Source organism: Ornithorhynchus anatinus, chromosome X4 (genome assembly GCF_004115215.2).
Source record: "Ornithorhynchus anatinus isolate Pmale09 chromosome X4, mOrnAna1.pri.v4, whole genome shotgun sequence".
NCBI classification, from domain to species: Eukaryota; Metazoa; Chordata; class Mammalia; order Monotremata; family Ornithorhynchidae; genus Ornithorhynchus; species Ornithorhynchus anatinus.
Genome location: NC_041752.1, coordinates 3,571,673 through 3,596,860, shown reverse-complemented (window position 1 = coordinate 3,596,860; position 25,188 = coordinate 3,571,673). Strand labels below are relative to the sequence as shown.

The window sequence follows — 25,188 nt, the reverse complement described above, 5'->3', positions numbered from 1 at the left end:
AGGCGGCTCCAATTACACCCACAAAACCATTTTCGCCGGAATTTTTTTTTAAAAAGAGTAAAGTCATTATCAGACCCCTCTCGGGCAGTTTGCTTCAGAGCAACATCTGAATTTCGGGAGAATCGCCAAAAAACCATCTACTGCTAAACTGACCGTCGCCGCAGACTATTTAAACTCTCCGTACAGGTTGGAAAATTCAGTCTTTAAGCTCCGCCTCCTGGCTCTCAGAGTGGTTTCCTACTTCAAAAGGCAGTTTCTCCTAACGCTTCAAAGAGACCAAGTTTTCCTATGATAATTTGAGAATGCTGATTCTCACAGACAAAGGTCTCCTCCCACCGCCTCCCCCGGCTCCCCAAAATGAGCTTTACCTCATTGTCCACACTTTCCGTTGCCATGCACTGATTGTTGGCTAAGGTGGTAATCTCTCGGCTTTTGGGGGTCTCCATTCGACAGCTGCAGAGGGGCACTTCCTGAAGACCATCGGTTTCCACTATTTCTGGACCGTTAGAAAGAGCTACAATAGAAAAAGAACTCCGGATGGTTTTTTGGTCATATCCCGAAAACGCCCCCGGGTGCAGAAGTTCAACCAATCAATCAGTGGTATTTATTGAGCGCTTACTATGCGCAGAGCACTGTACTAAGCGCTCGGGGGGGGGGGGGTATGATACAAGAGAATTAGCAGACAGGTTCCCTGGCCCTTACAAGCTTACAGTGGTAGAGGGGGAGACATGACGGAAGCCAACTCATCACAATGACCCTTCGGGGAAATTGATAAGGAATTTTTCCAAGTCCGAACCTTAGCGCTCACTATTCAGAGCAGGCTGACGCCCATCAGGCCAACTCTGCCTTTGGGGAAACTAAGGCCCAGAGCCATGAAGGTGTTTTGCAAGGTCACTCGGAGGTAATATGGACCAGCCGTCATCAACCACCTATAGGACCGCAAGTGCAACTGTGAGAGAACTAGGGAATGCTTCTTTTTTTTTTCTTAATGGTACCTGTTAAGCACTTACAAAATGCCAGGCAGTGTTCTAAACACTGGGCTAGATACGAGCTAATCCTATTGGACACACTTCCTGTTGCCCAGGGGCTCACGTTTTTTCACCCCCAGTTTACCGATGAGGTAACTGAGGCCAGAGAAGTGAAGTGACTTGCCCTAAGTCACACGGCAGACAAGTGGCCGAATCGGAATTAGAAGCTAGGTTCTTCTGACTCTCGGGCCCGTGCTCTATCCACCAGGCAATACCGCCTCTCTGCTTCCAAGAGGAACGCTTATTTCTTCATGAAAACTCTCTTTGAAAAGAACCTCAGCACAATGGGCTCTTAAAACAATGCTGAAGCAAAAACTGGGAAATTCAGCACCTCAAAATCTTATATATATATATCTTTAATAATGATTAATATATACATATCTTATATATATATATATATCCCTCTTTAATAATGATTGGGAGCAGCATGGAATAAGCCCTGCAAGGAACCTGGACATCACCCATAGCAAGCAGCCAAAGAGAGAGAGCACAGGCAAGAAGGAACCGCATTCTCCCCACCACGACCTGCGAATATTATTTCACTCCCAGCTTAGAAAAAGCCAAGAGCGGCATTCTCCTTAAATCACATGGTCTACTGGTTAAAAGCAACTTATCTGAAGCCGGTAGGGACCCTCTTAGCTATGGATAATTAGGGCTCCATGGGCCACTGTAGATTTTTCTCCTCAAGGGCCGAGTTAAGATTTGCTTCAGCCAGCAGGAAGGGGAAGAATTTCCACCCAAACTCAGGCCCACGCTCCAAAGACAGAAGCGGTATTGTTTCCTTCCAATTGGTGGGGTTCACGGGTACGGGTCCCACCGAGGCCGGGAACTCCCCGAGCCGACCGACCGCAAGTGCCGTTCCTTCCGGGGCCGGGAAAGGATGGGATGGATTCAACCTTTCCAACCGTCCCGGATCCCCCGCTGATGTTGGCAGGGTGACCCAGACTTAGGCAGGGAGAGTCAACTGAGAGGAACCACTTGGATATGATGGAATTTGGCCCCTTTTGAAAAGAGAGGGAATAAGGTCCTTCCGAGAAGGTGAAGCAAATCATTTTTAATTGTCACCTGGGATGGGTGTTATGAACACAAACGCCCTTGTTTGTGGTGCAAACACAGGCAGCTTAAGTGGCTGAGAGTCAACAGGGCTTGAGTCAGAATGAGTCACGGCACCCGGCTTTAAAGCCCTCCAACAGCTCACCCCTTCCTACCTCACCTTGCTACTCTCCTACTTCAACCCAGACCACACACTGCGCTCCTCTAATGCCACCCTTCTACCGCCCCTTGATCTCATCTACCTCGCCACCGATCTCTTGCCCCCGTCCTTCCTCTGGCCTGGAATGCCCTCCCTCCTGATATCCCACAAATACTCTTCCCCTTTCCAAGCCTCATTGAAGGCACATCTCCGTGAGACCTTCCCTGACAAAGCCCTCTTTTCCTTTTCTCTCATTCCTTTCTGCATCGCCCTGACTTACTCCCTTTATTCACACCCTCAGCCCCACAGCACTTACGTCCCTATCCATCACGTATTCATTTCTATTAATGTCCGTCTCCCCCTCTAGACCGTAAGCTCACTGTGGCCAGGGAACATGTCTGGTATATCGTTGTGTTGTCCTCCCCCAAATGCTCAGTTCAGTGCCCTGCACACGGTAAGCGCTTCAAAAATACAACCGACCGAAGGATTGAGTCTTGCTGGGCGGAGGTATAATCGAGTTTAGGACCGGCTCCTGCTGACTCTGGAAAATTCTCCCACCTCCCGTCTTCGGTCTTGCCCTTGGCCCAAAACGGTCCGAACTCTGCCACGCTTCCTGAAGACGAATTTCGTCCACCACCGCAATCGATCGTGTTTATGGAGTGTTTAGCAATGGCAGAGCACCGGACTAAGCGCTTGGGAGAGGATGACGGAACCGAGTTGGTACACATTTTAATAATGACGACGATGGGATCTGTTAAGCGCTTACTAAGTGTCAAACTCTGTTCTAAGCGCTGGAGTAGATACAAGATAATCAGGTCGGATAGTCAGCCGGACATGGGATGGGGTTCGCGCTCTTATCCCCATTTTAAAGATGAGATGACTTAGGCACAGAGAAGTGAAGTGACTTGCCAAGGTCACAGAACAGACAAGTGATGGAGTCGGGATTAGAACCCAGGGCCTTCCGACTCCCAGGCCCTATCCACTAAGCCACCCTGTTCCCCACCCCCGACCGCCAGAAGCCCCATCCTGATATCATGGTGTCCCCCGGCCTCGCCCCGGTATGTTCCCTGCCCTCAAGATGGACTTTGATATGGGGAGGATTGGGTGGCCAGTTACAACCAGGAGAGGAGCTTCTCCCTATTAAGCCTCATGGGCCCCCTTTACACGAGACTGGGAATCAATTAATCAATGGCTTTTATTGAGGGCTAGGTGCTCGGCACTGTGCTGAGCGCTCCGGAGAGGACAGGACAACAGAAAGAGAAACACGTTCGTTCCCTGCCCATAACGACGTGATCATCAATCCAAGGTATTTACTGAGCGCTTACTAGGTGCGGAGCACTGTACTGAGCGCTTGGGAGAGGACAAGACAATAGAATTAGCAGACGTGTACTCTGCCCATAATGAGTTTACAGACTAGAGGGACGTATGGCGATGTGCCAGTGCTTTCCCATTTTTAAATATTTGCTCTTTAAAATGTCCAGAAGAGAATAATAATAACGATGATATTTGTTAAGCGCTTACTATGGGCCAGGCGCCATTCTAAGCGCTGGGGTAGATACATGGTAATCAGGATGTCCCACGTGGGGCTCACAGCCTCAATCCCCACTTTCCAGATGAGATAACTGAGGCCCAGAGAAGTGACTTGCCCAAAGTCACACAGCCGATAAGTGACAGAGTTGGGATTAGAACCCATGCCCTCCGACTCCCGAGCCCGGGCTCTTCCCCCTAAGCCACGCTGCGGAGGGCCATCAAAAATAAATGATCCGCAGCTCTTATCTGAACTATTTAGCCTCCTAGGTTTCAACGAAACCCCTTCAGGTGATCAGGAGTTTCATTAATCTCGATTCCCCCCCTACGGTTGACACTGGACCCAACAGATACGGGGATCGCTGTGTGGCGGTAAGCTCCCTGGGGCGGGGAAGGTGGCGGCCGCTTGTCGCATTGCACTCTCCCAAGCGCTTAGTAGGGGGCCCTGCACATAGTAAGGCTGGATAAATAAATGGATTCAGTTCTCCGAATTCAATCAGTGATGGATTCAGGCGTGAATCCCAACAAATGCTCCTATTAATATCCACCAGAGGGCATCATCTTAATACGGAGGATGAAGCCAAGCAAACAAAGAACCAAAATGGTACACGGGCCGCGCTGGGAAAGCCGACACTCACCTTCCGACGGCGAAGAGAGAATTCCCTTGACTCGCAGGTCTAAAGAATCGAGAGAAACTTCCATGTATTCCATACTGTTTTCCTGCCTGGATTGCTCTGTGCTTCCCAAAGATGGCTTATATGTTTCTGTACCTGGTTGCAAAAGACACAGACACCACCCTGTATATAAAATTGAGCATTTATAAAGTAGAATGGTTCATACGTAAGGGCCCCATCCATCCCTGCCAGGCCGCGGGCAGAACATCCTTGGAATTCTGTGACGACAGGGCGAAAAAAGGCATTGCAATCACACCTGAATCTGGAAATTTCAGTTTGCGGAGGTCCCCGCTTTCCCTCCCCTTACTTGCAGTTAAAAAGGATGGAAACAAACCCTCCAAAATGCCCCGCACCCAAAGTACAATCCGAGCAACGGCGTGCAAATCCCACTCTGCTCCTTCATTAGCTGGATGAGCTAATCAAACGCCGAAGGGAGACGGATGAGAAATCTAGCCCACCTCAACTTGGGCAGGAATAAAAATAAAACACTTGACTGCTGGATTTTGAAGGTCAGAGTTGCAGTTGAGAAAGCAGTTTCATAACTCTAAGAAGCAAGGGGCGTCTCGGGATGCGTGTGAGGGGGTAGCTGGATCTGAACCCCAAACTGGAGGCTTAATGAACAACACATTATTATTATTATTGATGAGTGGTGCACGTTTCTGTAGAAAGGGTCACCTAGGGCATCACCTGAAGTGGACTATCTCAATAGGAAACTTGAACTTGAAACAGCTCACCCAGAGGACTACCATGACAACCACCTTCTTTTTTCTTTAACGGCACTTGTTAAGCACTTATTATGTGTCGATTAGACTGTAAGCCCGTCAAAGGGCAGGGACCGTCTCTATCTGTTGCCGATTTGTACATTCCAAGCGCTTAGTACAGTGCTCTGCACATATTAAGCGCTCAATAAATACTACTGAATGAATGTGCCAGGCACTGCATTAAGCACTGGGGTAGATACGAGCTAATCAGGTTGGACACAGTCCTTGTTCCGCGTGGGGCACACGGTTTCGATCCCCAATTTACAGATGAGGAAACTGAAGCCCAGGCGTGAAGTGACTTGCTCAAGGTCGGAGCCGGGACTAGAACCCAGGTCCAAGTAAACCGGCGAAGCACCCTCAACTGGCTCTTTTATTACTTCTCACTGCAACGCTGCGTGTCTCGGAGGGTCTTGATGGCCCTGTGGTTTGAATCGAAGACCAGCCCCCCTGCTTTGTCATCACTGACAAGCAACCGACAGATCGGCTCGAAGGACGGCAACCTTCCCCAGACCAGCCCCCACCCCTTCCCGGCTCCCCGAAGACCAATGTTACTCTGAAAGGGGGAAGTCAATGCAGTTACCGAGCCCGCTGCCTGGTTTCTTTTTATTTCTCCTCCTCCTTTTCCTGGATGGTTTGATCCACGGACTGTCCGTTTTCCCTTTTCTCTTCAGTAATTTCTTCTTGATGCTGGATTCTGAACTCTGGAGAACCAAAGGGTTATTTCGATACACAACCCGCAGTCACGGCGGGTCTCGACGGCAAAACTTTGCTAGTTGGTTGCATTTTCCACAGGGACACCTGTTGAATCTTCTCACATCCACGAAACGACTTTTAACTTCCCTTTCTGAAGTGTTTTTCCGGGACAGGGATCTGACTGTGCTCCAAGCCATTATAATCAATCAATCAATGCCACTGATTGATTGAGAGAAAATTAGACTGGGGGAATTCACCACTGCCACTACTCTGAGTAGGCAACATTCCGATCACGGCATTTGTTAAGCGCTTACTATGTGCCAAACACCGTCCTGAATAGGATTACTGAACTAGAACTAGACTCTAAGTTGAGCCACCGCCACTGCTTGGATTTCAGAATCTTTTTTCAAGACATCTGAAAACCTCCATCTACTTTGAATTAAAAAACAGAGCCCATTTCGATTTTTTACGGTGTCTGTTAAGCACTTACAATGTGTCAGAAACAGTACTAAGTGCTGGGGTAGATCCGAGCTAATCAGGTTGGACAAAGCCCAGGGGGGTCCTGGTCTTCACCTCCATTTTCCAGATGAGGGAACTGAGGCCCAGAGAAGTGAAGAGACTTGCCCGCCGTCACACAGCAGACAAGTGGTGGAGCGGGAGGATGAAGAAACCCCTCCCCCTGCTACTCCCAACTTATTTGCGCTCCTTGGGCTCTCAGAAGCATAAATGATAACTACTTGGCTCTCATGACCTTTTGGGAACATGACTGTTAATTGTTGCATTGTACTCTCCCAAGCGCTTCGGACAATGCTCCTCACACAGTAAGCGCTCGATAAATACAACTGAATGAATACCAGAGGAACGGAACCAAAGAACAAAATGTGATCGGACCCACGTCGCCCAACTAGAACCGAGAGATCCCGTCAGTTTGTAAATTCCCAGAACGCTCTCCTTCTCCCTTGTCCTCGTTTTCAGCATCAATTTCAATGAAAAAAACCGCCCATTTATAACACAAAAGCAGGAGCTCTGAATTAGCATCTTGTTAGGAAAGTCCACCCTGTTGAACATGAACAACTAATATATTCTACTAGAGAGCAGGGTGAAGCATCAGTAATTGTTCTGAGTGGGAGGTTTCTGCCGACTAATCCCCCATTTCCTCTTCGCCCACTCCCTTCTGCATCACCCTAGGATTTGAATTTGCCTCCCCTCGCCCCAAAGCACTTATGGACACAAACGTCATGCATTTAGACTGATGCCTGTTTCTCCCTCTGGACTGTAAACCCGTTGTGGGCAGAGAACATGTCTTTTAACACTATTTCACTGTCCTGTCCTAAGCGCTCAGTACAGGGCCCTGCCCACAGGACACGCTCCGTAAATACCACCGATCGACTGATGTGTGGTCGGTGATGGGAGTTTGGGGTCCAGAGGCACAGTGATTTTCCTTGAGGAGCGGGGACAGAAATAAAGAAACCCTCTCCTGCGCTCACCAAGTCAGATTCATCTCCATCCTCCTCCTCTTCGCCGGATTCCCCCGAATCCTGTTCCTCTTCGGATTCGCCATCCTCCACCTGTGCTCCCCAAGCCAAAAAAGAACAGAGTCACACCCATTCAACGAATCCAAAGGCATCGGAAACTCGCCCACACGTAGTCGGCGCTTAACAATAGCCGTTAATAGCATTCTTCTTATTATTAAGGAAACAGGGATCATTTATTAACCTGCTTCAGGCCCGAATGATTTCCTCCACCTGGAAGCGTTCCTTAGGTTCAATGCAAATCTCCGTGGCTCCTTTCCTAGCCACATCTTTTTTCTCACCTTTTAAGATCCCCGCACATACAAGATAGCACTCGAAGCCCAAATTATACAGCACGCGCAAATGCAGTCTCGAGACAAAACAAACGAAACTGGAGCAAAGGCGTAGAACTTCTAAAATTTCTTCCGGCCGCTCTCGGTTTTTTAAGCTTCATTTTCCAGTGGACTTGGGTCCCAGCTGACCTGCCTTGAAGCTTACCCTATCTTGAGCTGGCTTGCAGAAGACTTAAGAAAGAAAAACACACCCGCCTATTTCTCCTGACTCTACCACCGCCCCTCTCTCTAATCTACTTTCATATCCGTCTCCCCCGAAGACTGTAAGCTCCTTGAGGGGCTTGAGGATCACGTCCACCGACCCTGCAATGCTGTACCCTCCCCTGCGCTTAGTCCAGGGCACGGCAAGTGGTGAGCGTCCAATAAATAACACCGACTGACTCTCCCGAGATCTGAGGCTCAGCTAGACCACCAACTGCTTGGCAGGGATAAAAATCCATTCTAATTCCGTCGTCACTCTTGGTGACACTGGGGAGAAGGAGGACAAGCGTGGTGGGGGACAGATTTATTCATTCAGTCTTATTTATTGAGCGCTTGCTGTGTGAAAAACACTGTACTAAGCGCTTGGGAGAATACGATAGAACAACAGACACGTTCCTGCCCACAGCGAGCTAACAGTTTAGAGGGGGAGACAGACATTAATAGAAACAGATTAAACAAATTACTGATTGTGAGGTGGGGAGAGGGGACTTAGAGTTATACTGTGGGCTTCTCTTAAGGAGCCCATAAGTGAATTGTAATTATTGAGCGTTTACTGTGTTCAGAACACTGTACAAAGCGCTGGGGAGAGGACAACAGAACAACAGCCAGACACATTCCCTGCCCACAACGAGCTTACGTCTCTAGTCGAAGCCTTTCGGTCCCTAATTGCTTCGGGAGTACCTTTGGGGCATGTTCTGTTTCGGACACGCTCTCTTTAGAAGTCCTGCTGTCTTCTGCAGGATACGCAGAGGGTTGGTCAGTCCCCCGATCGTCCTCGTCTTCCAGCTCGTCCGAGTCCTCTTCGTCCGAGTCCATCTCTAAGCTCTCCCCGTTGAGGTGAAGGCTACCATCTCCTAGGTCCTTGTCGTTCTGAAAAGGTGGGCAGGGATAGAGCCCGGCGGGGGCCGTGTCAGAGGAGGAGGGGCGAGGGGGACCCTGAGCCGTCACGGGAGGGGTGACCCTTCCTGCCGGATAAACGGGGAGAAAGGCGGGCGGGGAGCCCGGAGGCGACCAGGACGGGCTTCGCGTTCTCCGTCGAGTCCCACCGGTCCCCCGTTTCTCCCTCCTCACCTTGACCCCCGCAGTGGAATGAGTTATGCTTTTAAACATCTCGATCATCGTCCTCTGTTTCAACCCTTTGGTCTTTTTCTTGGGAACCAGGCTATAGGTTCCCATTCTCCGTTTTTTCTTCCGAGATACTGCAGCTGCTAAGACAAAAGGCAAGCTGGCTGAAAAAAAAAAAGAGAGAGAGAAAAGAAAGAGCAGAAAGGAAGGACTAGAAAGACAGGGAAATGCTATTCGAATATACTTTGACGGATATTATGGATGAAGGGCTTCCAAGAATCATCTCTATCAAGAAATATTTATCACACCTGGCTTTTTCTGCCTCGGTGACACCTGCTTTGTGTTGTATTTGTTAAATGCTTACTATGGGCCAGGCACTGTTCTAAGCACGGGGATGGATACAAGCAAATCAGGTTGGACGCTGTCCCTTCCCACGTAGGGCTCACGGTCTCAATCCGTATTTTACAGATGAGGTAACTGAGGCCCAGAGAAGAGAAGCGACTTGCCCAAGGCCACGCAGCAGACAATAGCGGATCTGGGATTAGAACCCAGGACCTCTATCTCTCAGGCCCGTGCTCTATCCATTAGGCCACGCTGCTTTGTAGTGACAATTAACTGAAAGGTAGCTACAGTTAACAGAGATGAGGGTGCTTCGGGGCAGTCTACCTCGCCCGCAGTTCTTCTATGTCTTACTTTTAATAGCACGCGCTTAACGGTATCCGTTAAGCACTCACTAGGTGTCAAGTACTATTCTACATGCTGCAGTCGATAGGAAGTCGGACATATTCCCCGTCCCACACGGGGCTCACGACCTAAGCGGGAAGGAGAACAGGGATTGAATCCCCACTTTGCAGTTAAGGAAACGGAGGCCCAGAAAAGTCAAGTGACTCGCCTGAGGTCACGCAGCAGGCAAGCAGAGGAGCTGGGATTAGAACCCAGGTCCTCTGCCTCCCAGGACCGGACTTTTTCCACTAGGTCACGCTGCTTCTCGTCCTGTTCAACTTGTACCTTCCCCGGACTTAGAGCAGAGGTTGACGCATAGTAAGTGCTTACCAAAGACCAAAATTATTACTGATAATCCTTATGGTAATATATTCTTAACCGATAACAGTGATTCTGGCAGCCCAAAATCGGGGAAGACGCACTCCCCAGAACACCACGAGGAGCAACTCATCGTCCCAGCCTGGTTAAGGGTGTCATCGAGGTTGATTCCGGGGTTCTTTGGGTGAGGCCAATGAAACAACGGTTTTGCCACAGAGGTCAAAAGCTACTTCTGAGGAGCGAGTTGGGGGGGGGTCAGGGCAGCAGAATGCAAACGAGACAACTGCACCCAAATCTTGGTTCTGTAACAGATTCATGTGACAGTGGCCAAGACACCTAATAGTATGGGGTAACAGCTGATTGAGGCAAAGATGTTTTAGGGAAAGGCAGAGTGGCCTTGTGGATAGAGCCCGGACCTGGGAGTCAGAAGAACCTGGGCTCTAATCCCGGCTCCGCAGTTCGTCTGCTGTGTGATCTTGGGTAAGTCCCTTCACTTCTCTGGGACTCAGTGACCTCATCTGTAAAATGGGGAATAAGACTGTGAGCCCTACGTGGGATGTGCATTATGTCCTCCCACCTGATTATATTTAACCCAGCGCTTAGTACGGTGCCTGGAAAGAAGCAAGCGCTTAACAAATACCATAAAAAAAAATGTCGCTGGAGAAAAATCAATTTCGGGGGCTGAAGCTGTACAAGGCAAATCCAAGGTTGAAGTCAACTCCATGTTGGCGGCGACGGTGCCTGACGGACAAGATTCTCCTCACGACCCACTTAACCCCAACCCAAGCCAAACCGTCACTGGCAGCAGTAACAGCAGGGGCAGTTAAGCGCTCACTGTGCGCGGAGCACTGTACCGAGCACTGGGAAAGAATACACAGGTGGGCATTACACCGGGTCACCGTCCTTCAGTGTGGGGGGCGGGGAGGGTTCAGAGTAGCCCCAGCCCATCCACCTGACTGGAGTTAATGCATCTCCAACCACAAGCTCTGTTTCCCAACCTCGCCTGACCCCTGATCCCCTCAGGAGAGGCAGCGGCGGGGAAGAGAACCAAGAGAGATCGTGACTCTCAAAGGGGTGGTCCCGATGCTCGGGAAGGCCGACGAAGGAACAAGAGGCAGCAGCCGGCCCCCTGGCTCGCCTCACATGCTCGTTTTGCTCATCGAGCCGACCCTGAGGCCAAACGCGAGAGTGGTAGATTAGGGTCCGGGGAGGGAGATCGGATACGAGTGCTTGTAAAGGCATTGGCGGACACATTTACCTCTTAACGTTCAAGCCTGCTTTGAGGCCGCAGCGCCCCGATGGGGATACGTCTCAGGGACTTGACCCCCCTCCCTCCCCTGCACCTCTTCCAGGGAGGACGAGGAAGGAGAAGACCGGTCGTCTGCACATGAAGGCCTTTCTCCCGGCCTGTGAATCAGCTTGGCCTAATGGATAGAGCACGGGCCTGGGGGTCAGAAGGAACTAGGTTCTAATCCTGGCTTCGCCACTTGCCTGCTGGGTGGCCTTAGGCACTTTTCTGTGCCTCAGTTACCTCGTCTCTCAAGTGGGGGTGAAGACTATGAGCCCCATGTGGGACATGGACTGCGTCCAACCCCATTAGCTTCTATATCCCCCAGTGTTAAGTACAGTGACTGGCACATAGTAAACGCTTAACAATTACCATTTAAAAAAAAAAGGCATAAAATTCAGTGGCCTAAGACAACCACATCAGCCCAGAGCCACCCTGGGTCTGACTGTCCCAGAGCTAGTCCAGAGCTCTGAGAAAATTATCCCTTACCCACTAGCTCCTCAACTAAATTGAGGAACGAAAACTTGCGTGAAATCGAATAGAACGGCATGGGAAATGAAATGAATCACAGAAAATTGAACAGGGCTTGGGTTTCACTCAGGGTCAGAAACTCATCTTTGGACATGCTTCCAGGGAAGAACGAAAGGCCCAAGGCTGGAAAGTCCAGAAAATTTCCCCGAGCGTAAGACTTTTCTGCCTTTCGGCTATCCGACCAAAATACCTCGCCAGAATCTCTGAGATAACATTGTTAGAAAAATACAAATAGAACTAGCGGGCTGCTGAATAGAAGGTTCCTGCTCCCGAGTTCCAGGCCGTTCACATTATTTGGTTGCCGGCATTCGGGGGAGGTGAGTGTTCTCACGACAGGCTGGTGAAATTCGGCTCCCAGATTCCCGGTGATTTGATTCTTTTTTTTTTAAATGAAAGAGACGGTCATTATGACTTTCATCATTATTTTTTAATACCCCCTTGCTTTTACCTGTCTGTGATTTTGCGGTGGCCACGTAACCCTGGTTCTGAGGTAGCGACTGATGAAGGGACGGGAGAGGGGGTAAAAGCTGCTGTTTTCCAAACTCCGAGACATTTTTGTTACTGTCCTCCTTGGGTTCCTTAAGATCTCTAGCATCTCGCACGTCGCGGGAGTCCTTATTTGCTGTGTGCTTCAAGACAAAGAGAATTAAGGATGAGGTGTGCGAGAAGAGGTTGCCATTCAAAATTAGATACCAAAGCGCTCCGCCCTCTCCGATCAGACCGATCCATCAACGGATCCGACCGAGCGCCAACTCGGAGCAGGACGCTGCACTAAGCGCTTGAGGGAGGTCAGTAAAATGGGGTGGGAAGACACGACCCCCGCCCACAGTACCTACCCCCAAAATCGATCGATCGAATTTACTGAACGTTTACTGGGTGCAGAGCACTGTACTAAGCGCTTGGTAGTTGATGGACACAATCCCTGCTCACGGCATCTTCCCCCAAATCAGAGAGCACAGTTGAGGTGGGTCCGCTTTTTCAATTTTAGCTCTTCCCGGACATCTTTGAGATTTCATATTCTCCTGAGGTATAAAGGTTTTAAGCTTAGGGACGGGAAAACAAACCCCTTAAATTTGGACCGAATGAGGCACGACAGCATAAGCCCAGTGGCCAAACGGACCATAAAATAAATATGTCAGCAATACACGGTCGATAGACTTTACGTCCACCGAGAAGCAGCGTGGCCTAGTAGAGAGATCACAGGACCAGTTCCGATCCCGGCTCCGCCGCTTATCTACTGAGAGGCCTTGGGCAAGTCTATTCACTCTTCTGGGCCTCAGTCACCTCGTCTGTAAAATGGGGATTAAAACCGTGAGTCCCATAGGAGACATGGACTGTGTCCAGTCTGATTATCGGATCTGCCCCAGCGACCGGCATGTAGTAAGCGCTTACTGAGCGCTTGCTATATGCAGAAAACCGTACTAAGTGCTTCAAAGGGGGGCACGATACGACAGAATTAGCAATCTATCTGACGATTTTATCACTGAAAGCTCCTTTAGTGGAGGGATTATGTTTAAATCCATTACACCCTCCCAAGGGCTCAGTACTAGGCTGTGCAATCAACAGGTGCTCAATAGATACTACTGACATAAAGAAAACGGAAAGCAGTGTGGCCTAGTGAGAATAGAGTCAGGGGACCTGGGTCCTCATCCGGACTCCACGGCTTGCCAGCCCCGTGTCCTTGGGCAAGTCCCTTCGCTTCCCGGGGACCTCAGTTTCCTCATTTGTTAAATGGGGATTTGATACCTCCTGCTCAGACGGTGAGCCCCACGTGGGATGAGGACTGTGTCGGACCTGACTAACTTGCATTTACCCGTACGGTGAGAACAGTGCTTGATGCAAAGTAAGTGCTTAATGAGAAAAAATTTTTTAAAATCCCGATGGTGGATTCTGAAGAATGGAGAGGGGTGACCCCAGAGACTTTTTAGAAAGATTAGAGGCTGAATCGGGGGGAGATGATGCAGTAGTCTGCTGGGACGCTTACTGGGAGCCTGAATAATAATAGTAGTAATAAAAGTCATGATGATAAAAATGGTAATCATCACAATGGAACTTGTTGAATGTTTATGTGCCAAACACTGTCCTAAGCGCTAGGGAGGATGAAAGATGGTCCATCAATCACAGAAGCAGCGTGGCTTAGTGGATAGAGCCCAGGCCTGGGAGTCAGAGGGACCTGGGTTCTCAACCCAGCTCCGCCACATGTCTGCTGTGTGACCCTGGGCAAGTCACTTTGCTTCTCAGTGCTTCGGGTACCTCATCTGTACAATGGGGATGAAGACTCGGGGGTCAAGAACGGCGTCCAACTCGATTATCTTGTATCTACAGCACTGTAACACTCCTTGGCACATAATAAGTGCTTAACAAATCCCATCATTACTTATTTGATTTGCTGAGCGCTGACTGTGTGCAGTGCACTGTACTAAGCAACTGGTAGAGTACGGCACACCAGAGTTGGCAGAAGCATTCTCCGCCCACATCGAGCTTACGGACTAGAGGGGGACCTAAGGTTAATCTACAGTTTCCGGCCACGAGGAAGCGGAAATGCGGGATCGTAGGGGGGAAGCGGAAGGATTTGCGAGTCACCCCGGAGCAGAGTACGCTCAAGTCACGTGGGTGGAAAAGGCCTAATATATTAATGTGGGACCCTCAGGGAATCCTCCTACCGGCCTCCGTGACAGTTTGATCTTTACTCAAGCGAGGAGCTCAGTTTGAGCTTGAAGTAGGATGTGGAGAAATTTGTTGTGGGTCAAGGAGAGACTGGGCTAAATGACTACAGGAGATGGACATGGGTCCCTTGAGGGAAGGCTAAAGGATCAGGGGTTGTTTGGCCTGGAGGAGAGAAGGTAAGAAAGTGACTTGCACAAAAAAAAAAAAAAAAAGAAAACCTCTCACATGTTCCAAGACAATTTACGAGGACATTGTCCCTAACTCCAGAGGCCCGAATGAGACCAGATGGCTTTTAATTGCGAGGGAGAAGTAGTGGGGCCTAGTGGCTAAAGCCCGGGCCTGGAAGTCAGAAGGACCTGGGTTCTAATCCCAGTGCCACTACATTTCTGCTGTGTGACCTTGAAGTGAAGTCACTTCACTTCTCCGGGCCTCAGTTACCTCATCTGTAAAATGGGGATTAAGACTGTGAGGCCCATGTGGGGCAGGGACTGAGTACAACCTGATTTAGTGTGGCTCAGTGAAAAGAGCGTGGGCTTCAGAATCGGAGGTCATGGGTTCAACTCCCGGCTCTGCCACTTGTCAGCTGTGTGACTGTGGGCAAGTCACTTAACTTCTCTGTGCCTCAGTTGCCTCATCTGTAAAATCTGGGATTATCTGTGAGCCTCACGTGGGACAAACTGATTACCCTGTATGTGCCCCAGCGCTTAGAACAGTGCTCTGCACATAGTAAGCGCTTAACAAAATACCAACATTATTTCCTTGCATTTCCCCCAGTGCTTAGAACAGTGCTTGGCAGATAGTAAGTGCTTAACAAGTGCCATTATTATTGACAACTGAAAGAATTTCTTGACTATCTGAGGCATAAATGACCATCTAGGACAGAGTGAGTGCCATCTTTCCTGAACAGCTGTGAGAGACCCCTTTTCAGTTCTAGGTTTCCAGGAGAGGATATTCCCCCACTCTTCACAACTGGGGGGAAAGATTCAGAGGGACATAGATGGGGCTCCTGGAAATATTTTAGGATGGAAATAAATCCCTCAGAATTATGCGTCTGGGACCTTCCAAGTCCAGTGTTAATCAATCAATAGTATTTACTGAGCACAGAGCACTGTAACTAAGAGCTTGGGAGAGTTCCATACAACAGAGTTGGAAGATCTGTTCCCTGCCCACAACGAGCTTAATGCTTCGAAATGACTATTTATTTGATTGAATGCATTTTCATTTACCTAATTTTAAAAAATGTATTTTGCAATCATATAAGATATATTCAATTTTTAAATGAGCTTTTGAAACTATCACCTTCATAAGCCACCACAAATTTCTGAACATGGCCATTCAGATAGCCAAGGGTTGTTGTTTTTTTTTTAAAGCCTGAAATCAGTTTTAGCCACAATCATCTACGTTGCTCAGAGGGAACTTCTGAGTAAAATATAATCAAGTTCCAGCATATCTTTTAAATCGAAATTGGAAACTACAATGCCATTGCCCTGACAAATGTGAACAATGAATCCGTGGAAAAGTTATTTCATTAGAAGCATTTACCTAGACAGAGAATTTTTACTCAAAACAGTGAATAATGAGACACTCAACTCTTTCTAGTCAAAACTGTCTGAGGAAAAGAGCACGGCCTAACAGAACGAGCATGGGCCTGGGAATCAGAGTAGCTGGGTTCTTATCCCGGCTTTGCTAAATTCAATTCAATAGTATTTATTAAGTGCGTGCTATGTGCAGGGCACTGTACTGAGCGCTCGGAATGTACAATTCGGCAACAGTTAGAGACAATCCCTGCCCAATGATGGACTCACAGTCTAAACGGCTAAATGCTTGCCATATGACCCTGGGCAAATCACTTCACTCCTCTGGGCCTCAGTTATCTCGTCTGTTAAGAACGTGAGCCCGACGTGGTACAGGGACTGGTCCGACCTGAATGACTTGAATCTACCTTTGCGCTTAGAAGAGTGTTTGGCACATAATAAGCCCTCAAGTACCATCATTATTATCATTATCCTCAGTTGTTCTATTCTCCCTCCTACTTAGACTGTGAGTCCCACGTAGGACGGGGACTGTGTCCAACATAACAACTTGCATCTACCCCAGCGCTTAGAACAGTGTTTGACACATCGTAAGCCCTTAAATGCCATAAAAAAAGCAAAGGGATTTGTTTGAACTGGAAAATGACTCAAGAATATGGTCCCGATCATCATGCTAGATAAAGAACACATCCTGAAGATGGAATGATTTAAGTAGAAGAACTGCCGAGAAATCCGAGTAGCTCTGGCTCCTAGCCCTGAACGTCGCAAGTGTTTTAGAGAAGCATGGCAATTAAAATTTTCTTCAATTTTGACAGCCATACATTTCTGGGTGGAAAATCTACTCAGGCCTGTGTTCGGCAAACAGAAACCTAACAGCCGTGTTTGGTGTCTTATTTTTTAATTGAGGTACAGAACAAACAATTGTAATTCCAGACCCTGCCAAAAAAAATAAAAAATAAAAAAACCACCACCAAACAAATCTCTGGGACCAATCACGTTTCCCCAACATTTGACAACTGCATTCCTAGTAAAAATTAAGACGAGAGAAGCCGTGATCTCTACTAGAAAGGAATATAAACATTTTCCTACTTCGTGCCCAAACAGGACTTTTCCTCTCCCCCTTTCCGTTAACTAACAACTGAATTTGAGACGAAAGGAAAAATACATTCCTTTTTCAAATATTTTGACTCAAAACTGTAAGCTAGTGTACAGTTAAGGACCTGGGGTCTAATCCCAGCTCTGCTTCTAGTCTGCTAGGTGACCTTGGGCAAGTCCTTTAGCTTCTCTGTGGCTCGGTTCCCTCATCTGTAAAATGGGGAGTAAGACTGTGAGTCCCATGTGGGACATGGACTGTGTCCAACTTGATTAGCTTGTATCTGCACCAGCGTTTAGAACTGTGCCTGGCACATAGTAAGTGCTTAATAAATATCATTAGAAAAAGAAAGAAAACTAGGGATTTTGAAATTCACTTGAAATTTCCAGAAACAATTCAAATAAACTCCTCCATCCCTCAGTTTCCGCAGTTAGACTGTGAGCTCGTAAGGTGTCTACCAACCCTGTTACGCTGTTCTCTCCCAAAAGCTTAGTAGTGTTCTGCACACAGTGAGCGCTCAATAAATGACCCGACTGAATGACCCGATGTTCTACTGTTGCCTGATCGTCTTGTTGAAAGGCAGGTGAACAAACCCCCTTGTTTTCGCCGAATCTTCACCTTGCGCCCCTGAGCCACAACGTTTTGCAAAGCATTTCTACTTATTACAGTGGAGCAGCCAAAAGTTCAGCAAGATTCTTTTGTTCTAAAGTCAGTCATTTGTACTTATCGCATGCTTACTGTGTGCAGAGCACTGCACTAGGGAGAGGACGATATGCCACTGCAACAGACACATTCCCCTATGCTGACTATGAGTGTAAGTTTAAAAGAAAAAGACTTTTCCATCGCACGCCCTTCAAAATTACCTACGTCTGTCTCTCCCTCTAGACCGTAAGCTCGTTACGGACAGGGAATGCGCCTGACTGTTATACCGTTCTCACCCAAGCGCTTTAGTATGGCCCTCTGCCCACAGTAAGTGCTCAATTAACACACCTGACAGATCTTGGACTGGGGGGAAACATGCTGATCAGAGGGGGGAAAAGAGTGCACGCGAACCTTCGCTGAAAAGCTCTAAAATGCTGATTTTTAGTAATGTATCTCTCCATCTGTGAACTGCCTCCAGGGTTGGTAAAGCATCAAAAGCAGACCTGCCCTTAACACTAAAGTCTTGCTTGATGGTTTACACACATCCACAAGTAAACTTCACCATCTTTGAGCGCAAAAGACAACTGCTGATGTTGCAAAACATAATTACGCTCTTGAAAGGTCGCTTCAATTTCCCGTTGGGCCACCCCCACAAGGGAAGCAGTGGAGGGGGTCCCAAAAAGGCGGCCCGGAGCTTGGTTTTACGAACTCACTCCTGTTGGAGACTGTGGGAGTTCCACGTGTGCTTTACCCTTGCTCTGGAGAAGAGAAAGATCAGCGGGGGCTGCCTGGTGGGAGCAAAATGGACCCATCTAACTTCCACCCGGTGAAGGGGGACCGGAACCACTTCCCCGCCCCACCGCCGAAACACACCGCGGACCCCGGAAGGTAACCACGACGGAGCCCCACGCACCGGGTAGAGGATACCTTACCGGGTTGGGGGTGGATTTCGGCATCGTCTTCCGGGCTCTGTGGACCTTGACGTCGCTGTTGGGGGCCGGGGCTTTTTTAGTATCCCGCTCCTCGCTGCCTTCCCCGGCCTTGGCCGACGGCGCGGCTTGGATCGGAGACAGCGTGCTCAGAGTTCTCCCTTTGCCGGCTCCTCCGGGGAGGGTTTTGGCGGCGTGACCGGGCAGCGAGGGGGCCGGGGTACTCGTAGTCCTTAAGGCCTGCTCTTGGGAGGTGGCCTTTGTGAGGATAAACCCATTGCTCCCCGTGACAGAGGTCTGTGTGAGTTCGCTCGACTTGGCGGCGTTGGGCTTCCCCCCTTCAACGTCTCTTTCCGAGAGCCCGTTTTCGGCGACCCGGCCCAGCTTGGCGGCGGGGTCCGGCTGGGTTGCCTTGATGCTGTCCTGAGTGTTCTGGGCGGGGCTCGGGGGGTCGGTGGCTTCGCCCCCCTCACAGGAGCCGTTGGTTTCCACGTCCGTCACCAGCTGGGGCTCCCCTCCTTGCTTCTCGGCAGAACTTTCGTCGGCCGCCATGGCATTACACCCTGTGGGCAGAGGACATCGATAACGCTGGTACCTGTTCTAAGCGCTGGGGTACGTACGAGGTAATCGTTGGACTCGGTCCCTGTCCCAAATGGGGCTCGCGGTCTTAATCCCCATTTACCAGATGAGGTCACTGAGGCACAGTGAAGTGACTTGCCCAGGTCATAGAGCAGATAAATGGCAGAAGGCACCAGGGGGGCCGTTCACCCATCCATCCATCCACTGCATTCATCATTATTACCGATAATAATAATTATGGCATTTGTTGAGCACTTTCTATGCCCCGAGCACTGAGCTATGCCCTAAGGGGTCGATACAAGATAGCCAGTGGGGACACAGTCCGATCCTGTCACACGTAACGATACTGCGAGACTTCTGTCTGTTGTCCACATTCAAGTATAAATTCCTTGTTGACCTGTCAACAGCTTGCCCTGCACGTCGCTTCACTTCTCTGGCCTTCAGTTTCATCTGTCAAAGGAGGATTCGATACCCTACCTCCCTCCTACGTAGTCTGGGAGCGAGCCAATGTGGTACAGGGACTGTGTCCGACCCGATTCCCTTATATATACCCCAACGCTAAACCACTACATATATTACCGGCCTAGTCATTTCCCCTATATTGTTTCACACGGGGCTCATTTTCCAGAGGAACCTAGCGGGCGAGGGAATAAGCATTAGAGTGATGTGCAAAAAACAGTCAACGACAAAAGAAGAGGAGCATTTAAGCCAATTCATAGGCCAAGTTCAGAGAGGAGAGTCCTGCTAGAAACAAAATTCAGCAAGCCAACGACCGTGGGGTTGGGACATTTTACCCATTATGGGAATTTACCCTCCTGCTTGTCTGAGACAAGCTCAGACCTGCGCATTGACGATAATAAAAATAACATTAATGGAACTGATAAGGCACTTATATTTTTCTTAAATGCTTTCTTATTCATTAGCTCATCCTATCCTCCAAAAAGCTCCTATGAGGTAAGGACTGTGACTGGGGCTTTTTAATGTAGAAAAAGAGCATTTTTTTTTAAAACCTACAAAATTCCCACAAAATTCTTTTGTAGCAGGCAATGAAACGGCAGAGTCGTGGGAAGGCCGGTTAGCAATTTAGGAAGGGGTAGGGCACAAAATATTTCATTTGAAAAACTAAACCCACCATGGCGCGAGAGTTCATATTAACTATACCCTTCACAAGGAAGACAGACGACCGCAAATGAGAACCTGAGAATTAAACAGGTTTAAAATTAAAGTTCATTCAATCAGCTGTATTTATTGAGCACTTACTGGGTGCAGAACACTATACTAAGCGCTTGGGAAAGTATAACACAAGAGACAGACAGAAACATTCCCTCCCCACAATGAGCTCACAGTCTAGAGGGGGATAATTCAGGCCCGAATGTCCCGGCTGAGCCATGAACGATCTAGATTGTCAATCGATCGTATCTGTTGAGCGCTTACCGGGTGCAGAGCCCTGGATTAAGCGCTCGGGAGAGGACAACGGAACAGTGTCGGTAGACGTGGTCCCTGCCCACAACGAGCTATCATCACCAATGGCATCAACTGAGTGCTAACTTTGTGCAGAACACTGGACTAACCGCTTGGGAGAGTCCAATCCAAGAGAGTTGGTAGACATGTTGCAGTTAAATGACAGAGGCCCTTGGGTGGCTATTCTGTGACATCCATTCAGCCCTATTGCCTATGACGCTGTTTCAAATGAAAGTCATATATTTGAATGATCCGATGTCCGCTTTGCAGATTTTATTTATTTTTTTGCTGTGAATGGTATATTAAAAATCACCCATCATCATCTGGAAAAATCACCCTCACCCTTTCCTGGAGATTCTCGGTATTAGTTTTCCTGATAAGTTTAAGGGCAAAACTAATGATGAAGAAAATAGTCAAATGTAGGCTTTATTACCCAATCGGTGGGCACGGCTGTAAGAAAGCCAGGGAGTGATTGCAATATCGCGAAGAGATTTCCACCCACTTCGAACTGCCCAATTCCCTGGGACGGATCGATCCGTTAGCTTTCCCAGAGAACCTAGCCCGGTCCATCCCCGCTTGAAATTCCAGTTGGCCCACAGCCCTTGGTGTGAAGGAACGCGTTTTTGACCGTTTCTTATTTGGGCCTCATTTCTCAGGCTGCCTTTAAACTGGTACTTCTGACTGTAAGCTCGTGTGGGCAGGGAATGTATCTCTTTGTTCCCAAGAGCTTAGTACAGTGCTCTGCACATGATGAGTGCTCAATAAATACAACCAAATTGAATGCATGAAATGCTTCCCAATGAACAGCTGATAATAACTACAGTGAAGCAGCATGGCTCAGTGGAAAGAGCCCGGGCTTAGGAGTCAGGTCATGGGTTCTAATCCTGGCTCCGCCGCCTGTCAGCTGTGTGACGTTGGGCAAGTCACTTGACTTCTCGGTGCCTCAGTGACCTCATCTGTAAAATGGGGATTAAGACCGTGAGTCTCACGTGGGACAGCCTGATGACCCTGTGTCTACCCCAGTGCTTAGAAAGGTGCTCGGCACATAGTAAGTGCTTAACAAATACCAACGTTATTACTATTATTATTATTACAGATACTTTGTATTAATGAAGTGTTTTTCAGTTAAAAGCTTTAGGGGGAGCTAGTTGATCACACCCTGAAAGAGGCAATTAACCCCAGAATGACCCCTCCTCACCATCTGGTTTCCTAAAAGAGAAAATTTATCCTAAGTGGACAAATTTCTTTGTTTCCAAGGCGGGTACTGTACTCCTCTAGCATATCTATAAAAAACATTGAGAGATCTGCGAGGTATGAGAACATAAAGCACGCTGTTGGCAGGGAATGTATCTTCCATCTCTGTTACACCGTACTCATTCATTCATTCAATCGTATTTATTGAGCGCTGTGTGCAGAGCACTGTACTGAGCGCTTGGAGTGCACAATTCGGCAACAGATAGAGACGACTGCTGCTCAACAACGGGCTCACAGTCTAAAAGGGGGAGACAGACAGCCAAGCAAGCAGTTGGACATCAGTACTGTCAAGATAAATAGAATCCTAGATACATACACATCATTAATAAAATAGAGTAATAAATAATATATACAAATACACACAAGTGCTGTGGGGAAGGGAAGGGGGTAGAGCAGAGGGAGGGAGTAGGGGGAATGGGGAGGGCTTAGTGCTGACCAGTGCTCTGCACACATTGAGCATCAATCAATTCCATTGATTACTACAATAATTCACTGCAATAATTCATCAAAATGACCTAGAGAGGTGGCAAGTGCCTTCTAACAACTGCTCACACAATTTAACCCATTTTTTAGGTAAAATATTTATAACCAAAGGTAGGGATCTTAATCTAAAGAAAGGGCTAGGGGCCACAGGACAAAAGAGACTTTTTAAAAGCTCTGTGACCAGGCAATTCAAGCCATTCGATGAACGTCAGGCATGGGCTAGTGGATAGAACCCGGGTCCCAGGAGTCTGAAGGACTGGGGTTCTAAACCCCACTCTTCCCCTCCTGCTGGGTGACCTTGGGCAAATCACTTCACTTCAGGGCCCTGGTTCCCTCACCTGTAAAATGGGGATTAAGACTGTGAGCCCCATGGGGGACGGGGACTGTGTCCAATTTGATTAGCTTGTATCTACCCCTGTGGCTCAGCACCTACTAAGCGCTGAAAAAGTACCAAAATAATAATAAAATAAAAGCCAGTGGCCTTGTCTAAGCAACCTGAATAGCCAACATGGCGTGCGAAGGACATTTTGCAAACGATGTGGTCTGGCAGTGGAGGCACTGGGCTCGGAAGCCCAGAGATTCGATTTACATTTCCTAGTCCTCAGCTCCTCGTTGAGTGACTCGGTTCCACTCTAGACTTCCAATTCTCCGATCCAAGCTGTGGGGCTGAGGGAGGGGTGCAGAAAGGGCAAAAAACAGGTTCAAGAAAGACGCAAAAGGAAATGGGAGAAGAGGAAATGAGGGCCTAACGGGGAAGGGATTTATTTCCGACTCTACCCTTACCTTCTTCTTTATTGTTGGTGATATCTTTGAGCAGCTCAGTCTTCATGCACGTCTCCCCCTTTGTCTCCCCTTTATTCAACACTGCATGCTAGAGGGAAACAGATAAGCAACAAAAACATTAATACATAGGTTTTTCTTTGTGGCACCCGTATTCAAATATTTAAATAAGACCAACTCGACCACCTCTGCTGATAATGTATTTTCCCAAGCGCTCAGTCCAGTGCTCTCTACACAATAAATGCCATTAGTTGACTGACCGCACACTATCAACATAGAGAGGGTCATTCCATGGGATATTTTTTCTAGAAAACTCACATTCTGTTCTACTCTGTTCTACTGTCCTCTCCCAACCCTCCAGTACAGTGTTTGGTGCACATTAAGCGCTCACTAAGTATGATTGATTGATTTGGGTTTACTAAAGAAGAACTGCTTGAACATTCAATCCATCTTGAACCAAGAGCTCTCGAGCAGAGAATACGATTTGCCACTGCCTGCCACACAAGCACATGGAAAACTAGAATACAGAAGCAGCGTGTCCTAGTGGAAAGAGCCCGGGCCTAGGAGTCTAGGGCCTGGGTTCCAATCCCATTGCTGTCACTTGCCCGCTGTGTGACCTTGGACAAGGCCCTGAGCTTCTCAGTGAGCTCAGTTCCCTCATCTGTGCAACAGGGATTAAGTCCTACTCCCTTCCTATTTAGACCGTGAGCTCCACGTGGGCAGGGACCGTCTCCTAACTGATGATCTTATATCTACCCCAGTGCTTAGCACAAAGGAAATGCTTAACAAGGACTATAATTCTTAATACTGTTCTAATAAGACTAAAGATAGTCTCTCTCTCTCTCTCTCTCATAATTTCCTGAGTACAAAAACAATAAACCATGGCTAAAACCCAATTTAAAAAGATGACCGGTATTCCAAACCAGCACCTATAGAGTAGCCAGTAATTATTTTTCTTATAAATTTCAAACTAGACACAAAATAGTTCCCAAAGGAGAAACTTGTGTCAACATTCACACAGCAGGAAAGGCCTCTAACAGAGATACGCCTTGAGACATGGAACTGTTTCATAATTGAAGTAACTTCCTTTTAAGCAAGTTTTAAAATGATAGAAGAGAGATTTAAGTTTTTTTTAAGGAACAGAAGGATTCAATCCACACTGAACGCAACCTAAAGAATAAAACTTGGAAATGATAAAACGAGAAGCAGCGAGGCCTAATGGCGAGAGCCCAGGCCTGGGCATCAGATGGGCCTGGGTTCTATTCCTGGCTCCGCCCCTTGTCTGCTGTGTGACCTTGGGTGAGTCACTTCACTTCTCTGGATCCTGGTCACCTCCATCTGTAAAACGGGGATTAAAACTGTGAGCCCCATGTGGAGCATGGATCACATCCAACCTGATTAGTAGCCTGCATCTACCTCCACGTTCAGTACAGTGCCTAGCACACAGTAAATGCTTAAGAAATACTATTAAAAAAAAGGTAAATTAAAAAATCCAAGTCTTCTAGGCTGTGAGCCGCTTGAGGGCAGGGATCGTATCTGCCCAATTCTATTGTACTTTCCTCTTCTCAGCATTTATTCCAGTGCCCTGCACATGGTAAGGCAGCTGTGTGACTTTGGGCAAGTCACAACTTCTCTGGGCCTCAGTTACCTCATCTGTAAAACAGGGATTAAGACTGTCAGCCCCATCTGATTAGTTGATATCCCCCTCAGAGCTCAGAACAGTGCTTGGCACAAAGAACGCGCCTAAGAAATGCCATCATTATCATTATATTTATTATAAACACCACTGACTGTGTGATTCTCCAGCCCGACGGCACGCGGTGTTGTCTACTGTCCTTAAGCTAAATAGCTTCGGTTTCCAATTCAGCTGCACTTTGAAGCTGCCTGAACATTGTGACCAGCC

At 48.1% G+C, this 25,188-nt stretch overlaps 1 protein-coding gene across 11 annotated transcripts in view; it reads right to left on the bottom strand.

Annotated features, from left to right (window-relative positions):
- EHMT1 (euchromatic histone lysine methyltransferase 1) overlaps window positions 1-25,188 on the bottom strand; it is a 106,490-nt gene that overhangs the window by 27,845 nt on the left and 53,457 nt on the right. For 9 of the 11 annotated variants that reach the window (XM_029054318.1, XM_029054314.2, XM_029054323.2 and 6 more), the window contains exons 2-10: window positions 23,289-23,376; window positions 18,732-19,291; window positions 12,314-12,494; window positions 9,012-9,169; window positions 8,622-8,810; window positions 7,363-7,443; window positions 5,763-5,883; window positions 4,386-4,517; window positions 369-514 (exon numbers count right to left, since the gene is read on the bottom strand). In XM_029054318.1, coding sequence (XP_028910151.1) covers window positions 369-514; window positions 4,386-4,517; window positions 5,763-5,883; window positions 7,363-7,443; window positions 8,622-8,810; window positions 9,012-9,169; window positions 12,314-12,494; window positions 18,732-19,291; window positions 23,289-23,376 — 1,656 coding nt within the window. The remainder of the gene's footprint in view (window positions 1-368; window positions 515-4,385; window positions 4,518-5,762; window positions 5,884-7,362; window positions 7,444-8,621; window positions 8,811-9,011; window positions 9,170-12,313; window positions 12,495-18,731; window positions 19,292-23,288; window positions 23,377-25,188) is intronic. The other 2 variants (XM_029054313.2, XM_029054315.2) reach the window with 2 other exon arrangements.